The sequence below is a fragment of the Schistocerca americana genome, chromosome 1 (assembly GCF_021461395.2).
Source record: "Schistocerca americana isolate TAMUIC-IGC-003095 chromosome 1, iqSchAmer2.1, whole genome shotgun sequence".
Lineage (NCBI taxonomy): Eukaryota > Metazoa > Arthropoda > Insecta > Orthoptera > Acrididae > Schistocerca > Schistocerca americana.
Window position 1 is genome coordinate 1222303254 of NC_060119.1, and position 17049 is coordinate 1222320302.

Below are 17049 nucleotides of genomic sequence, written 5' to 3' on the forward strand. Positions count from 1 at the left end.
ATCTTAGATTCTGATTTCTCTGACCAAACAAGCGACCTTCAAATTTTAAGTGTCATTTTGTTGGTTATTTTTATTTTCTGCTTTGTTCACTAAATTTTGATCTTGAGTAGCTTGTAACCCACTACCATCTTCCCACTAAACTCTGTTGCCTCTCATTCCATTTTTCAGTACTTGCAACTAAGCCACTTATATGTCTTCTCTATCCCTTTGCTTATTTTTCTCCACAAGCAGAAACTAACTGTTCTGGCATTTCACGATTTCCTGCCTACAGCTGCTACTGTCGGCTGTATAATGACTTACAGCATGTCATGTTAGCTTGGTTTTCTTATGAACTATTGTTCTACTGAAGACTTCAAGGCCTGATTAGCACTGTGTTAAACACCCCACCTTCCATATTGTGTTCATTTTCGCTTAAATAGCAAAACATCATAGTTAGGCAATTCCAGAGTTGCAAGTGTTTTCCCCATTCATTTATTACCTTTCTCCATTAAGTATTGCACTTACAAGACTGATTACTTGTTTGATTATACAATTATAGATGCAGTATGACTACAGTAACAATTAGCTAATTTATTCATGTTAATGTTGGATACGATCCATGGCTGTCGATTGAATTGCTTGAATAAATAGAGCAGCCAGTCACTTTTTTTTATAATGCAGTAATCAGCTACATGGTGAATACTGTGCTGTACCAGTGAGGCTTGAAGTGTTGGTGCTATGCACGTAGAAGTGGGAAAAAGGAGCCAAAAATTACAGGACAAAAGACAGCCGAAGAATTCAAAATGCAGTCAATAAAAATGGTGTACTCACAAAGATATAAATTTATTATGCTAATTTAAGATCATTGAGAGCCCAAAATGTGTCTTCACATAAATAGAACTATGGTAAAAGTGGCTTATGGCTCTATTTCTTCTAGTAATAAAACAATAATAACTTAAAAATGCTAATTAAAAAAAATCAACAAACATACTTTGTAGGTGTAGTGTTAATGTTATGAGGTAATATCAAATTTTGACTTACAATTATCATCCACCAAATTACTTTTTTTGATGCGACGGTATATTCTTCCACAAGTTCCGCTAGATAATACAGTCCAGCAGCTGTAAAAATGAGATGTGATACATATTTCCTAATTTTCTACATACGTTCAAAATTTCACAGCCCTCATATTCATGAGAACATATTTTGTACGTTATAGTGTACACACATAACAACACAAAAACAACAATGCTGGACACAGAGAACAATTTATGTGAATACACTTACAAGCGAACAATTTATGTGAATACACTTACAAGAAGTTTACATTCATACAGCCTATATAGGCGACAGAGTTCAGCTAAGTGAGAATTGTAGCTGTGTCCTGAATGTGCAGCATAGTACCAGTTCTGGAGACAACACAAGCAGCTGACTGATTACATCCACTATCAGGCACCATATGAAGTGAAACCTTCCACTGCAACCACCATCTGTCTGGGCCTTCTCTTAACAGGCACCAGTAGGGTTCATCAACAGACAGTGTAAGGAACTTCTTAATATAGTGTTTCAATTGGGGTTTTGTTTGCTACAGTGGAGAACACTATTATGCAACAGCCCGAACTAAGATTTACTAGCTCTTCAAACAGCAAGGACACTGTGTAACATTTTTTCTGTGGTGTTCCTAGGCATAATACCACTAGAACAGACAAAGGGAGAATGGTGGTCAATGAAAGAATTTGATGAGTGACAACTATCTGTAATAGTTTCAAGGGTGACTCACCTGGCACATAACATTTCACAATGAAAATGATTGGTTCCAGTGGAAGCAGAACCTGTGTTTAATAGTGTAACAGTCCCACAAACAAGTTAGATGTAAAATAAGATGGACTGGGGACAACTTTCTGACAATCTTCAAGAGACGCAGGAAAAAAAGTAGGGGTGTGTGGCAGCAGGTCTTGTGGACTACAGTAGCAAAAATTTTGTTTTGGGCATGACAAAGAACAGCTTGAAGTCTTAGCATTAGTTTACACGTGTGCAAATTTCTGTTTCTGAGCTTCAGCCAAAGTTCTAAGTTGCAGGAGTCAAAGCAAATGAAGAACATGGTATGCAGCCAAAGAGAAGGCAATGAGGAAGTAATTAGTCACAGGATAACTCTTCAATATATAACAGATATAGCTGCCTTTTCAATGGATTGCAAGAAAAATGACGAGAACCTTAACTTCATCTACATAATCTGGAGTTCAACACTGTGATCAGTTAGGAAAAAAGTGATAACCAAACTGACAAACAGAAATCTAGATGAATTGACAAGGATTTAAGCCCCACTTCTTCCTAACAGAAAACCACGTTCTTGGCTGTTGTACAGTTTTGCTCAGCACCAGTACATCTTGGAGAGGCACAAATATTGAATACATGTAACATGTCATCAGCATGAGAAAACTTTATTTCACTCCTAAGGTTATCTAGTTGGAAAAATGGGTTCACAACTTTTTAAAATTTGAAGCTAAAAGCTCCTAATACTGGCAGCTCCAACATTCAGAGAATAGGGGGAGGAGGATGAAAGAGTTTTTAGGTGCTCAAAATATGTCACTCGTCTTACAACAAAATGACAGTGGCACACACTTACATACATACGCAAGCATGGACATGCACGCACATACAGACAATAAGGTGGGTTATGGAGTACACATGAAGACCAACTGCTCCTTCCATCACATAACTGAATGTGTTTTCTAGAATTATTACATATACCTTGTTCCAATCCTGTAACTACTTGTAAATCTCAGGGGGCTTAAGATTCGATGTGTGGTTTTTTCCCATTAGCCGAGCTATCAGCCTTGTTCCAGTTTATTTAGTTTCAGCATGCTAGAAGCAGTAGTTCTTGGACTCCCTTCAACACGTATCATCACGTTAGCCACACCTTTTTCCTGTTATATTATCCAACTATTTCATATTTACATTTCTAATTTACTGGACTTAAAATAAAAAGTTCAGAGGCTATTTTGCTTCTTTTTTTCCTTTTAGAACACAAGGAATGTCACATAATGTGAAGCCCAGTTTAAAGCTGTACACCATTAAATGTGAGCAACTTCTTCATCCGGCATGGTACTAATATCAAGGGACCAAGCACTGAAGGGCCATTTTTTGATTTTCACTGATGGATGAACGCAAGACTCAGATTTGTGCTTTGACTTCTTTTGGGCTGTTTCAATGAAAAACTTCCCTGTACATTAAAAACAGGCAGCATCCAAAATAAAAATCTTTCTCACACTTTATGAATATCTCTCTCATCTTTTCCTGGTGTGTGTCCTTAGAATTGATTTGCTTGGTAACTCATCTACTACACCCTCCTCCACTGTCAGAGAAATGAGTCTCAAGTTCCAAAAGCAAGCATTACTGCATCACCAATTTCAATAACTAATTCAGCATGGTGACAGAAAAAACTGCACCTGCTAATAACCAAGAAAGTACAGATACATTATATTCATTCTGCAGACACTATTTACTTCACTGGCAGACAATAGTTCCAATAATTTAACCCCATGGAGATTCCACAAATATTCAATCTGTGGGCTGTTTCTAGATCTATCTAAACCATTTGATCTCGTGTGATATGATCAGTCACAGTCTGCTGCTTAGGAAAGTGCAAAGAAGTTTTCCTACAACTGACTTAAGTCACACCTTTCTAGCATGCAACACATGGTAGAAATATGCCAATAAAATAAGATCAAACAGTGGAAAATCCAAGATGGAATGTAACAATATTATGAAAAGGAAAGATACTGGTCATCATATAGCGGAGATGCTGAGTCGCAGACAGGGACAACAGAAAGACTGCTATGCAATCCTAAATACCTGGAACCCATAACACACATTTAAACTCTTGCCCTGCAGGAACTTGAGCAACATGCACAATGCCACCTCATAAAGTTCTCCACCCTGCTCAAGTCCTATTCCTGCCTTGGAGTACCACTGTCCACCACCTCTACAACAACCTCCAAACTTCCCCCACGTCCCCTCATATCTGACAAACCCTGTCTTGCAGACCTACTACACTTACCCCACCCTCCAAAACTCCCTCCCACCAACGCACAGAATCCAGAACCTAAACAGACCCGTAACACAGTAATGAACCTTTCCTCCAGAAGCCTTAGTCCCACAGAAAATCAGCCCATTCCAAAGACCTCACCTTTTGCCCCTCTCCCAAATTCAATCATGCACACCTTGTCATAGAGCTTCTCTCCTTCTCCCAGTCCCTACAGTGGAAATTCTTTTTTGCCACCAGCCCTACCAATCAGACTCAACCAAACACCAATACTGATCACTGCCTAACTCATTTCAGTCCTCCATCCAACCATGATCCACCCCCTCTGCCCCCAAACTACTTCCTGTTAACTTTCCAGAATTTCTTAAACCCGAACCTTGCCTCACCATCATTCCCCAAATCCCTCAACATGCAAACCATCCTTACATCCACAGAAAGAACCTCAGTCCATCATCTAAAAACTGATCTCGGCCTTATAATCCTACCTGCTGACAGAGGCTGGTAACAACACAGCATGTTGTTATCAATGGAGAGACGTCTACAGACGTTAAAGTAACCTCTGGCGTGCCACAGGGGAGTGTTATGGGACCATTGCTTTTCACAATATATATAAATGACTTAGTAGATAGTGTCGGAAGTTCCATGCGGCTTTTCGCGGATGATGCTGTAGTATACAGAGAAGTTGCTGCATTAGAAAATTGTAGCGAAATACAGGAAGATCTGCAGCGGATAGGCACTTGGTGCAGGGAGTGGCAACTGACCCTTAACAGAGACAAATGTAATGTATTGCGAATACATAGAAAGAAGGATCCCTTATTGTATGATTATATGATAGCGGAACAAACACTGGTAGCAGTTACTTCTGTAAAATATCTGGGAGTATGCGTACGGAACGATTTGAAGTGGAATGATCATATAAAACTAATTGTTGATAAGGCGGGTACCAGGTTGAGATTCATTGGGAGAGTGCTTAGAAAATGTAGTCCATCAACAAAGGAGGTGGCTTACAAAACACTCGTTCGACCTATACTTGAGTATTGCTCATCAGTGTGGGATCCGTACCAGGTCGGGTTGACGGAGGAGATAGAGAAGATCCAAAGAAGAGCGGCGCGTTTCGTCACTGGGTTATTTGGTAACCGTGATAGCGTTACGGAGATGTTTAATAAACTCAAGTGGCAGACTCCGCAAGAGAGGCGCTCTGCATCGCGGTGTAGCTTGCTCGCCAGGTTTCGAGAGGGTGCGTTTCTGGATGAGGTATCGAATATATTGCTTCCCCCTACTTATACTTCCCGAGGAGATCACGAATGTAAAATTAGAGAGATTAGAGCGCGCACGGAGGCTTTCAGACAGTCGTTCTTCCCGCGAACCATACGCGACTGGAACAGGAAAGGGAGGTAATGACAGTGGCACGTAAAGTGCCCTCCGCCACACACCGTTGGGTGGCTTGCGGAGTATCGATGTAGATGTAGATGTAGGCACCATCACTGCTGTTTCGAACCGCAGGGATTACCTGGGAGGACTCTGCCAGCTGTTGCACCTACAAACCTTGCCACAGTGACCCTACTCCAGAAACCCAGCAGGTTCTCCAGCCTCTCCTCAAATCCTTAGGACCATCCCAGAACCTCTCCCTGGAGTCCATCTGTCTGCTCACCCTTACCACTCCCCACACTCCTACCTTCTACATGCTTCCTAAACCTCATAAACCTAACCACCCCTGACACCCTATTGGGTCTGGTTACTGTGCCCCACTGAGAGAATCTCTGTTCTCATAGACCAACACCTTCAACCTATTACCCAGAACCTACCCTCCTATATAAAAAATACCAACCACCTCCTCCATCGGCTCTCCACAGTTCCTGTCCCTTTACCACAGGGTGCCCTGCTCGTCATTACTGATGCCATCTCCCTCTACACTAACATTCCTAATGCCCGGGGCCTTACTGCTATTGAATACTACCTTTCCCAACACCCAATGGATTCCAAACCAACAATCTCCTTCCCAGTCACCATGACCAACTACATTCTCACCCACACCTACTTCTCCTTTGAAGGCAATACCTACAAACAGATCCGGTGTACAGCCATTGGCACCCGCATGGCACCATCCTATGCCAACCTTTTCATGGGCCATCTAGAGGAATCCTTCCTAAACACCCAGAATCCTAACCCCCCCCCCCTCCACCTGGTTAGAAATTCATTGATGACATCTTTGCGATCTGGATTGAGAGAGAGGACACCCTATCCACATTCCTCCAAAACCTAAAAAACTTCTCCCCCATTTGGTTCACCTGGTCCTACTCAACCCAACAAGCCACCTTCCCAGATGTTGAACTCCACCTCAAAAATGGCTACATCGGCACCTCCGTCCACATCAAACCTACTAACTACCAGCAATACCTCTATTTTGACAGCTGCCACCCATTCTATACCAAGCCCACCCACCTGCAGTCGTCGCATCTGCAATGACGAGCGGTCCCTCTCGAGACATACTGTGGGTCTCACTGAAGCATTCAGACAGTAATTGTCCTCCCAACCTTTTACACAATCAAATAGCCCGTGCCCTAGCGTTCCAGTCTCCCACCACCTCCCAAGTACCACCATCCAGTCCAGACAGAGGAACATTCCACTTGTAATTCAGCACCACCAGGGTTTCGACTACCTCTCGTCGCGCCCTGCAATGAGAAATGTCCTGCCCACTATCCTTCCCACCCCTCCCACAGTGGTATTCCGCCATCCACTAAACCTACACAATACAGGGTGTTTAAAAAAGAATATACGTATTACAAAGTATTATTTTGTCCAAACTATCGATCACTGCGCCTCGGCTCGGCTATTGGAGAAACAAATACATAGTTTCATTTATATTAATAGCCACTAGATGCCAGTTGTCTTCTGTCTTGCTTGGTAATTGTCATATATTTAAAACGGCTACTCTGCAGCAGAAATCATTTTGTGTTCTCAAGTTTGCAAAGTGCAATTCCGTGATTACAGTGCAAAGATGTTTCGGGCTGAAGTACCAAATTGATCCTACAAATGGGTGGAACATTTGCAGATGGTATCGACAGTTTCTAGATACAGAATGTGTATCTAAAGGAAAAAGTCCTGGCCGTCCTATGTTCATGAAGAAAATGTTCCACAAATTCAAACTGCTTTCCAACATAGTCCTGCAGAACCAACTCATCGTGCCAGTCGGGAGTTAGAACTACCTACAACAACACTTTGGCGCGTTTTGAGGCGTCAGTTGGTTATGTTTCAAGCTCTGCATCCTGATGACAAATGCAAATGTGTGGCATTTTGTAATGAGATTCTTGATGCTACTGACAATGGTAACATCTTTGCACAACACATTGTGTTCAGTGATGAAGCGACTTTTCACATTGGTGGTCAGGTAAGCAAACACAATGTTCGAATTTGGGGCCTACAGAACCCATATGCAGTCATTGAACATGTATGAGATCCACCCAAAGTCAATGTGTTTTGTGCGATATCCCGATCATCTGTTTACGGCCCATTCTTCTTTGATGGCAACATGGTTAACGGTCGGCAGTATCTTGCTATGTTACAAAACAGGTCGTTTCTGAGGCAGTACGAAGACAACTTCATTTTTCAACAAGATGGGGCACTCTCTCACTGGAGTTGCCAAGTGCGTGAATATCTGAACGAAACTCTACCGAACCATTGGATTTGTCATCAAGGAGCTGGCAACTTAGCATGTCTCAGATGGTCTCCACAGTCACCGGATTTGACACCCTCTGACTTCTTCCTGTAGGGTTTCGTCAAAGACAACGTTTATGTACCACCACTCCCACAGAACCTGGAAGAGTTGAAGAACCGGATCCGTATTGCCATAACACTAGTGACGAAGGACTTGCTTGCCCGAGTATGGGAGGTATTTGAGTTTCGATGTCATATTGTTCATGTCGCTGATGGAGGACATATTGAACATCGGTAATCTGAACTTGAGAGGTTTTCAAATATGTGTGTAAAGTTTCATATTCGTATGTCTTAAAGTTTAATAAATATATGAATTTGAAATACGTATATTCTTTTTGAAACACCTTGTATACTAGTCCACCCTTACACAACCCCTGCTCCCAACGCCTTACCTCGTGGCTCATACCCTTGTAATAGACCTAGATGCAAGGATCTGTCCCATACATCCTCCCACCACCACCTACACCACTTCAGTCACAAACATCACCTATCCCATCAAAGGCAGGGCTACTTGTTAAACCAGTCATGTGATCTACAAGCTAAGCTGCAACCACTGCGCTGCATTCTATGTGGGCATGACAACCAACAGGAGATCTGTCTGCATGAAAGGCCACTGACAAACAGTGGCCAAGAAACAAGTGGACCACCCTGTTACTGAGCATGCTTCCAAACATGACATCCTTCATCTCAATGACTGCTTTACAGCCTGCAGCATATCGACCCTTCGCACTAACACCAGCTGTTCTGAATTGCACAGGTTGGAACTTTTCCTGCAATACCTCCTACGTTCCTGTAACCCTCCTGGCCTCAACCTTCGTCAGTCACTGTCCTCACCCATCCAGCCCCTTCCCTGTCCCCATTCCAGCACTAGACAGCCATCATTCCACCATCACACCCTGTCTTTTTAATTCTCTCCTTTTCTGCTAGTCCCCCCCCCCCACCCTCCCCTTTCCACCTCTCCCCTGCCCTCCGTCTAACCTACAGCACTAGACTGTCTGGCACCCCTACCATACTATACCCCTCATCCCCACCCCAGCCTCCTCCTAACCCCCACCCAGTCGCCACTCCCATCATGCACTGGTGCTGCTGCTGGCAGTGTGGTTTCAGTTGCCTGAGACTGGGGTCACGTGCATGAGTTGCATTTGTGTGCGCGTGCCTGTGTGTGTGTGTGTGTGTGTGTGTGTGTGTGTGTGTGAGTTCTATTTTTGACAAAGGCCTTACTACCCGAAAGCCTATTTATTTGTTACAGTCTTTTTGTTGTGCCTATCTGCGACTCAGCATCTCAAGAAAATAAGAATTACTTTTCAGGATACTGGAAAGTTAATTATGGAGCACCTCATTGCCCTCTGTTGGGCCTTTGGTTATTCTCACTTTTTATAAATGATTTACATACGACTTGAAAGCAGCAGAACCACTGTTGTTCACACCATCTTCTTGCCAAAGTGTAAAGATATTGCAAATGTAACCCTGTTTGTGTGTGTGTGTGTGTGTGTGTGTGTGTGTGTGTGGCATGGGGGGGGGGGGGGGGGGGGATTGCTATCTCCTCACCCTGCTGGTGAGGTTGGGTCACCAATATACTAGGCAAATGAATCACTGTAAATGGAAGCAAAGAATATATTAGGCATGTGTCCCTAGAACAGAAAGGCAAATAAGGTGTGGCAAGTACAGCCGGAATGAAGAACATACAATTGAGTTTGAGAACACAAAGTTACTGTGCCAAGCCAGCACTTACTAGGATGGCAAAATAAAAGAATCGATAAACATTAGGATCCATTGATCAACAGAGACTAGGGTTATTAACTCAGTTTGGCGTGGGATACTGTATAAGCATCTATCCACTTCTAGTGTGTCCAACAGTGGACAGCACAAGATGGATCATGAATGCCCATGCACAGACTGAAAGCAGCCTCCTACTCTGGCACAACCTCACAAGACTTTGGCACCTATACCAAGAGGAAATGGTATTTTCACCTCTTGTATAACATCTGCAATATCTCAAGTTGGTAAGACACTTGTTGAAATGTTGTGGTTTTTAATACTCAACTGAAAAAAAAAAATAAAAATAAAAAGTTTGCTGCAATCTGGCTGAAAATCAATGAGCTTGTCATCAACATGACTCATTGAAGAAATACCGCTAAGTCTTTAAACTGATTTGTTGGGATACTTCACAACTTTGCTAAGAAGGCAATGTAGAAAATAAAATTCTAATGTGGAGTACTAATCTGGTGCCCTCCTTGCTTGGGTAGAGCCATCTTTTCATAACAGAAAGCAGAGGGGTCACAACAATAACCAGGAAAGGAATGAAACTTAACTCACAGTGAGAAAAAATAAATGTGAAGTCTCAAAAAAATTCTGTAATGTGGTCACTCCTCTTCTGAACCTAAATAAATAACCACCAATGCCTTTAAAGTATGTTCGAAAACTAATGTTTGCCGATGACAACTATATTAATTAATGGCCCAAATTGAACCATATCAAACCCAATATATATTACAACTGAGTGGGTCTACAAGTGGGTCAGGAAATGGGAAATCAAAAAATAGTCTTGTTATCAATATACCAAATTTTGATAATTTTTTGTACATTTGTAGTAGCAGTGTTTGCATGAAATATCATAAATTAAAAAAAAATTTGACCTTTCATTATTTTACTAATAAATTTTTAAAACTTCCAAATTACGCAATGGTTGTTACATTGAACCACCAAATCTTCAAGGCTGTATGATTTACAGACCTAAATTTTGTAAAATTTTATCCAGTTTCTAGTAAGCTTTCAAAGTACTTGCTATTTGATGAAGCAATGCTGAATTTAAAATTTATGTAAGTCACATGCTTGCCAAATATCATGACGCTATGCTATTCCAGTGGGAACATGTTAAAATAAATTTTATTTTGCTGATAAGTGCAACATCTTGTGCATAGTCTGTAGTCCTTTGAACTTATTACCAATTTTACTGCAATCCTTCCACGTCTAAAATCAAACAAGGAGCTCAAATCATTATTAATTTTTATTCAGTGGCAGTCAATATATTACTTTATTAGAATCACACACTTAACTTCAGATACAGCTTTCCCATGTTAACTTTGAAAATATTTTAGCATACACCATAATAACAAATCATCAATTAAGACTATGAATAATTTAGTTAATTATGCCTTTATTTTACCATTAAATTAATGTACCCAATATAATTAATCAAACAATGGTGCAGCTGTTATGATTTAACAATGCTTTATTTCAGTACAATGAGCAACATTTTATTATCTTCACCAAGTAAGACATTATAGCTATCCAATGAAAGTCCTATTAATTTAAGCTGATATATTGCAGTTTTCTCTTAAATAACATAACCTAGTTCTCCCAAGCAATAATACCATATTATTGATGTAACAATATGTTCATTTCTAGTATAATCCTACATCTACATCTTCCACAACTCTTCATCTGATAATCTTTACATTCTTCCATGGCAGTAATATAATTTAGTATACAAATTAAGACTTTTTTCGGAACGGCCGTTTATCAAGTTTTCCTGGTTACGGAAAAGAAAGAAGCAGTCCACGATGATGCATAAATTAAAGGTTTACTTCTCATTTTTATCTCTGGACAGACAAGCCACCCACAAGTTACTGTCATAGGCACAAGCAACACGTACTGCAATTTGTTCGAAAACGTGCTATCTGCATCTGGACTCACTTGAATTTTATGAACCCCAAAATCCTTAAAATCAGAAACAATTCTTGCTGTACCTGTGGCAATGCTCATAGGAATAAATGCATGTTACTGCCAAGTCCCTGTGACTGCTATGGCTTCATAAAATCTTTTTGCCAAACTCTTTTTCATATGCTGCCTGTTCATAATCTGTCACAAACAAAAAAGTGACTGAGGGCATGCTTAGGGCCAACCGAAGTTTGCATAACACATGTCTGCTATGACCCATGATATAAATGTGTTGTGTTGTGTGACATCAAGAAGGCGTGGCATATTTGAAATGGATCACATTTGTAGAGGGTGTATTGATGTTAAGTGGTGGTGCACTCTAGTGTGTGATATTTATCTTTCTAAATTGTTTGTGATATCAGTGACTCACTGCACTCCTTGAGTGCTGTTTGCGAGAATAATATCGGAGGGGTTTGTGGCAGTTTGTTAGAGAGTTATTTTGATGTTGATAGTTCATTCTTGGGTGTGGAATTATTGGTGCAGTGTGTTGTTTATGGTACGAGATTTCAATTTATGTCTCATTTCTTATTAGTTGTGGATAACAAATTTGATGGGTAGGTCTCTGCATGCTCGAATTGTTGACCATAATTAAATTCCTGCAGTTATTAAGTTTAACTGTCAATTACTTGAAGCGTTACATTTGTGCAGAAGGTATGAAACTGACCAAAGATTGAGAAGTCTACACTGGCCATTGGGGAGATTGTGTTAATGGCACATTTTTGCTATCAATAGATGTGGGTGTCAGCTGACTTTTGTTGGCAAATATATTTTTATGATTTCATTGTAGTATATACGATACAGAGTGTGTGTGGCGGGTGGGGGTTAAGTGTGTGTTTCTTGCATATTGAATACAGTGTTGATGACATTTTCTTATGTATTTTTGAGTTAGGTTGTTAGTTGCTAGTAATTGCTTTGGAATGTGATTGGTAGGTATTGTGGAATTTGTTTTACCTACATTAGTTATGTTAGGCTTTATGGTACCTCGGGCTTTGTTTTAGCTACATACGTCAAGTGAAATATTAGATACTGGAATTATTGACTTTTGTGTGGCTTTGTGGAATCATGGATTTCATTTAGCTTCATAGGTCAAGTGAAATTTAGGATACCAGGTTTTACAGCTATGTGTGGGTTCACGGTATTGTGGACTTCATCTCAGCTAGAAAGGTCATGTGTGAAATATCTGATAAGAGTTTCTGCTTCATTTTTGGGTTAGTATTTGTTTTGGTATGTCTCCATTGTTACAACTGTCATATACTTACTATGTCCCTGCCCAAAACTCCCTATATCCCTCCAGTTGTCTTGACAGTTTCATATTCTGCGATTAATTTTTTTTAAATTAATTGTATTTGTTCATGTGTCTAGCGAGTGCCATCATGGTTGCCGTACTGAAACCGAGTGTCCGCCCCCTTGATGACGCAGTGTGTCAAAGCCAGCAGATGATACCACAATCTTCGATTTTGCCCATATTTCCTTTTCCCCATTCAAACAATTGGAAGGAAGCTAATATTGCATTTCCACAACTGATTATTATGAATGTTTAAGAGACCGAGCGAGGTGGCGCAGTGGTTAGACACTGGACTCGCATTCGGGAGGACGACGGTTCAATCCCGCGTCCGGCCATCCAGATTTAGGTTTTCCGTGATTTCCCTAAATCACTCCAGGCAAATGCCGGGATGGTTCCTCTGACAAGGGCACGGCCGACTTCCTTCCCCATCCTTCCCGAATCCGATGAGACCGATGACCACGCTGTCTGGTCTCCTTCCCCAAACCAACCAACCAACCAATGTTTAAGAAAACAACCTCAACTGTTATTTTAGGTGCATTTATTTAACCGGTAACAAAGTGGCCAAAATGTATGAGTGCTATGAATTAAAGTGTTTAACAACCCAACAAAAAACTGAAAGGCACATGTTGGATTATACACTTCGTGGTTGCCACTTGTTGCATTCCAGCATGTGCTTTTATTGCCCTATTAAGCATTTCAAATCATCACAACAGCAGTTTTCTGCCAAACCCCCTGAGCATGCTTAATGAGTTACACATGTATGCACCAACTTGCTCTCATTTGCCACACCAGTGCTTTGCTAGTTTTTTCTAAACATTTCATCTCCAATGAAGTGAATTACTGTCAATGGATGTGAATGTTTTTGTTTCGTTATATATTTGTAATATAAATTTCCTGCTGTTCTTTCAATATGCCTCATTTGGAATGCCACACACTGACAGTGTACAACTAAAAAGGAAAATAATTCTAAATTTAAAAAATTGGCAAAACTTAGAATTTTAATGAATTTTGTCAAATAGAACACATTTCAATGCTTTTAATAAACTGAATAAAATGGTATGCATTTCACCTCTGTGTGCAAAATAGTTAGGGATATGGTCAGTTTAAGATTTCAAAATGTGGCAGAAATTGCACACTTTTAGAAAATTCACAAACTAATAATTCAGAAATATACTGTCCAAAAAATCTTAATTTGGATTTTAGCTTTTTTTGAAAGTTGGAAAAAATTATGAAATCCTAAATCATCACACTTCACATTTTTTTTATTTTTTTTTATTGGTTGACTTCAATTGGAATGAACTGATTGGTTTACAAGGAACAGTGTAGGGTCTGGTCTCACAAAGATTTGTACTATACTGTTTCAGACAAATACAGATGACCAGTTGGCACCAGAAATAAAGATCAGTTGTCACATATTACATTTCAGTAAATGTCATGCGTGAAGTACCCTAGCAGCTACATGAGTAAGAAGCTAAATCAGAGACAACACAATCAGTGCGGAAGAAACCTCTGAACTGAGAAAAAGTGTGGAAGGGGGTGAGGTTTCTTTGTGCATGGTGGTAGAGAAAAGGTAAATACTTTCCATGTTGTCATGTCATACAAAGTGCATGCAACATTGAATAAAATAGCATCAGCAGCAAAGTATAACCAAGTCACACTCTACAGGAGAGCATTTATTGCCTCCTCTGTTACTCACAGTAAGGCACCTAGTGAAGGACTAAGTCTCATTCGTTGCCAGAGGCTACTGGAGAGTGGCCATGCAAACAGTTCAAAACTGAGATGCCTTCCGATGTGATGCACACTATTTGACATCTACACTCTTGTCACTTAAGAAATTAGACCCTTAAAGCAGTAAAGGAGTTTTGCTATTTGGGGAGCAAAATAACTGATGATGGTCAAAGTAGAGAGGATATAAAATGTAGACTGGCAATGGCAAGGAAAGCGTTTCTGAAGAAGAGAAATTTGTTAACATCGGATATAGATCTAAGTGTCAGGAAGTCGTTTCTGAAAGTATTCGTATGGAGTGTAGCCATGTATGGAAGTGAAACATGAACGATAAATAGTTCAGACAAGAAGAGAATAAAAGCTTTTGAAATGCGGTGCTACAGAAGAATGCTGAAGATTAGATGGGTAGATCACATAACTAATGAGGAGCTACTGAATAGGATTGGGGAGAAGAGGAGTTTGCGGCACAACTTGACTAGAAGAAGGGATCGGTTGGTAGGACATGTTCTGAGGCATCAAGGGATCACCAATTTAGTTTTGGAAGGCAGCATAGAGGGCAAAAATCGTAGAGGGAGACCAAGAGACAAATGAACTAAGCAGATTCGGAAGGATGTAGGCTGCAGTACGTACTTGGAGATGAAGAAGCTTGCACAGGATAGAGTAGCATGGAGAGCTGCATCAAACCAGTCTAAGGACTGAAGACCACAACAACAACACAGTCTTGTCACTGTATTTTTCAAAATAAACAGGGAAATCAGTTAAGAAAGTTTTTCTTCTTGAAGTACCTATCACTTTGTGCACTACTTGAACACTAGAATACTTAACATACTCTCACTCTGTCAGTTTATGGAATTATCTTCAGAAGCAGTATTAAATGAACCGAAGCCTGTAATAAGAGCACCAAGTAAAATTAATAACTCCACATCATAGACTTCGAAATTCTTTCCAGCACATTGGCAGTGTAGTGCTACTTGATGCTAACAACAAAACATCAGTTATACTTAATCTGTGATTTACATACCAACAATACGAGGAACAAAGATAATTTCGAATTTGGATTTTTGTCTCCGCTTCAGAATGAAGGTCCATACTCCAGTGTGAAGGCCTCCAGGAAGAGGGACGGGGAAGAGATGTTAATAATGGAAACATAAGGGTTTAATGTACACGCTGGATGGCGGTAGGTAGAATTGGAGACCCATTCGTTCCGAATTCAAACTCACCATTTTAACCACTACAGAACTTCGTCCGGTGTATTACATGAATTTTCTATTAAACTACTAATAAATTATGTGTCAGGTAAATTGATTTCATTGTTAATGATGGCGTTGAAACATATGGGGAAATCTATTTTGGGAAGACGTAGCAAAAGCCACACAAAACATTAAGGAAACCAGGTAGTCAGAAGCCACAGCGGTCACGAAAAGTGGCATGGGCAGAAGTGTCCCTTCCACTCCATCTATTACCGGAAACCTAGGAATGTCGGACCACTACGCTCCGCATCTCTACTAGAAGTAAACTCTCTTATTAACATTATGTGAGTGCTTACTTAACAGTTTTAGTATTATGAAAGCAACTCCAACAAATAAACAGTTCTTCACTTACCAACAGCCACAGTCACAAAGCACACTTGCACCAACAAAGCAAACCAACTCAATAAATAAAAAAACCACATTGTTAGTACACCTATATCAATGACATTATGATACACGAGAACGAATATGCATTTCGCTTTTCACTACAACTTTCCTAAACTTATCGATTTCTCTTTGGTTATGTTTATAGTCATGTTGACAAAATACTATCTGCACCAAAGTTGTTCCACAGCTGGCAGGGTTACAGTTGTACCAACATTCCATACCTGATGTTGTCTGCAGGCGCTAAGACAGTTATCTGGTGCCAATTAACTTAGTATTTATTGCAGTGCACGTTACTGATCCATTTAGACATTTGTATAATTTCATTAGAAGTGTTTTATAATACTAAGTATATACAGAGCATCTCAGGAAACTTCCACCTCTTCGTTAAAAATCTGGAAGCTCCGTTGTCCTATCTCACTGATAAAAAAATGAAATAGTGGTTGTTGGTGATTTTAATGTGAATTTATTGCAAAGTTATGTCAGTCTACAATTATTGCCATCAGTAAAATGTCACTCAATTTAGTTCCTACCGTGAACTTCGCATCACAGGTTTGTATGTACTCTGAGACTGGTACTGGCAACGAGTTTTAACTCGTTGGGTACTGATAACTTTGTAGTTTGTAGACAAATCGTTTGAGCAGTTGCCAGCGGGCTCTTGCGCATGCGCAGAGCTGAATTCCCGTATGAGCAGTGCCTTCTTCCGCTTCTGGCTACTTGTAACGTCAAGACGTGGCTGTTTGCCGTATGAGCAGTAGCAGCAAGTAGCCACATGCTACTCTGAAAAATTTTTCTGGGGCGCCCAAGCTGCCAGATTCGCGCATGCGCAGAGCAAGCTGAATTAAAGTAGGGGGGGTTATTCTGCCCTGCGTGTATATGTTTCGTGATATTGCTAGTCTCTCACAGAACAGCTCACACGTCAAATAAAAACAATCAGATTTCATTCT

General features: G+C 40.4%; 1 protein-coding gene across 1 annotated transcript in view; it reads right to left on the reverse strand.

The window, feature by feature from the left end:
• LOC124603876 (protein TEX261) overlaps positions 1–16280 on the reverse strand; it is a 66678-nt gene extending 50398 nt beyond the window's left edge. Inside the window, exons 1-2 of the mRNA XM_047136474.1 lie at positions 16071–16280; positions 1021–1100 (exon numbers count right to left, since the gene is read on the reverse strand). Coding sequence (XP_046992430.1) covers positions 1021–1100; positions 16071–16140 — 150 coding nt within the window. The 5' untranslated portion in view covers positions 16141–16280. The remainder of the gene's footprint in view (positions 1–1020; positions 1101–16070) is intronic.
• Positions 16281–17049: the final 769 nt, after the last annotated feature.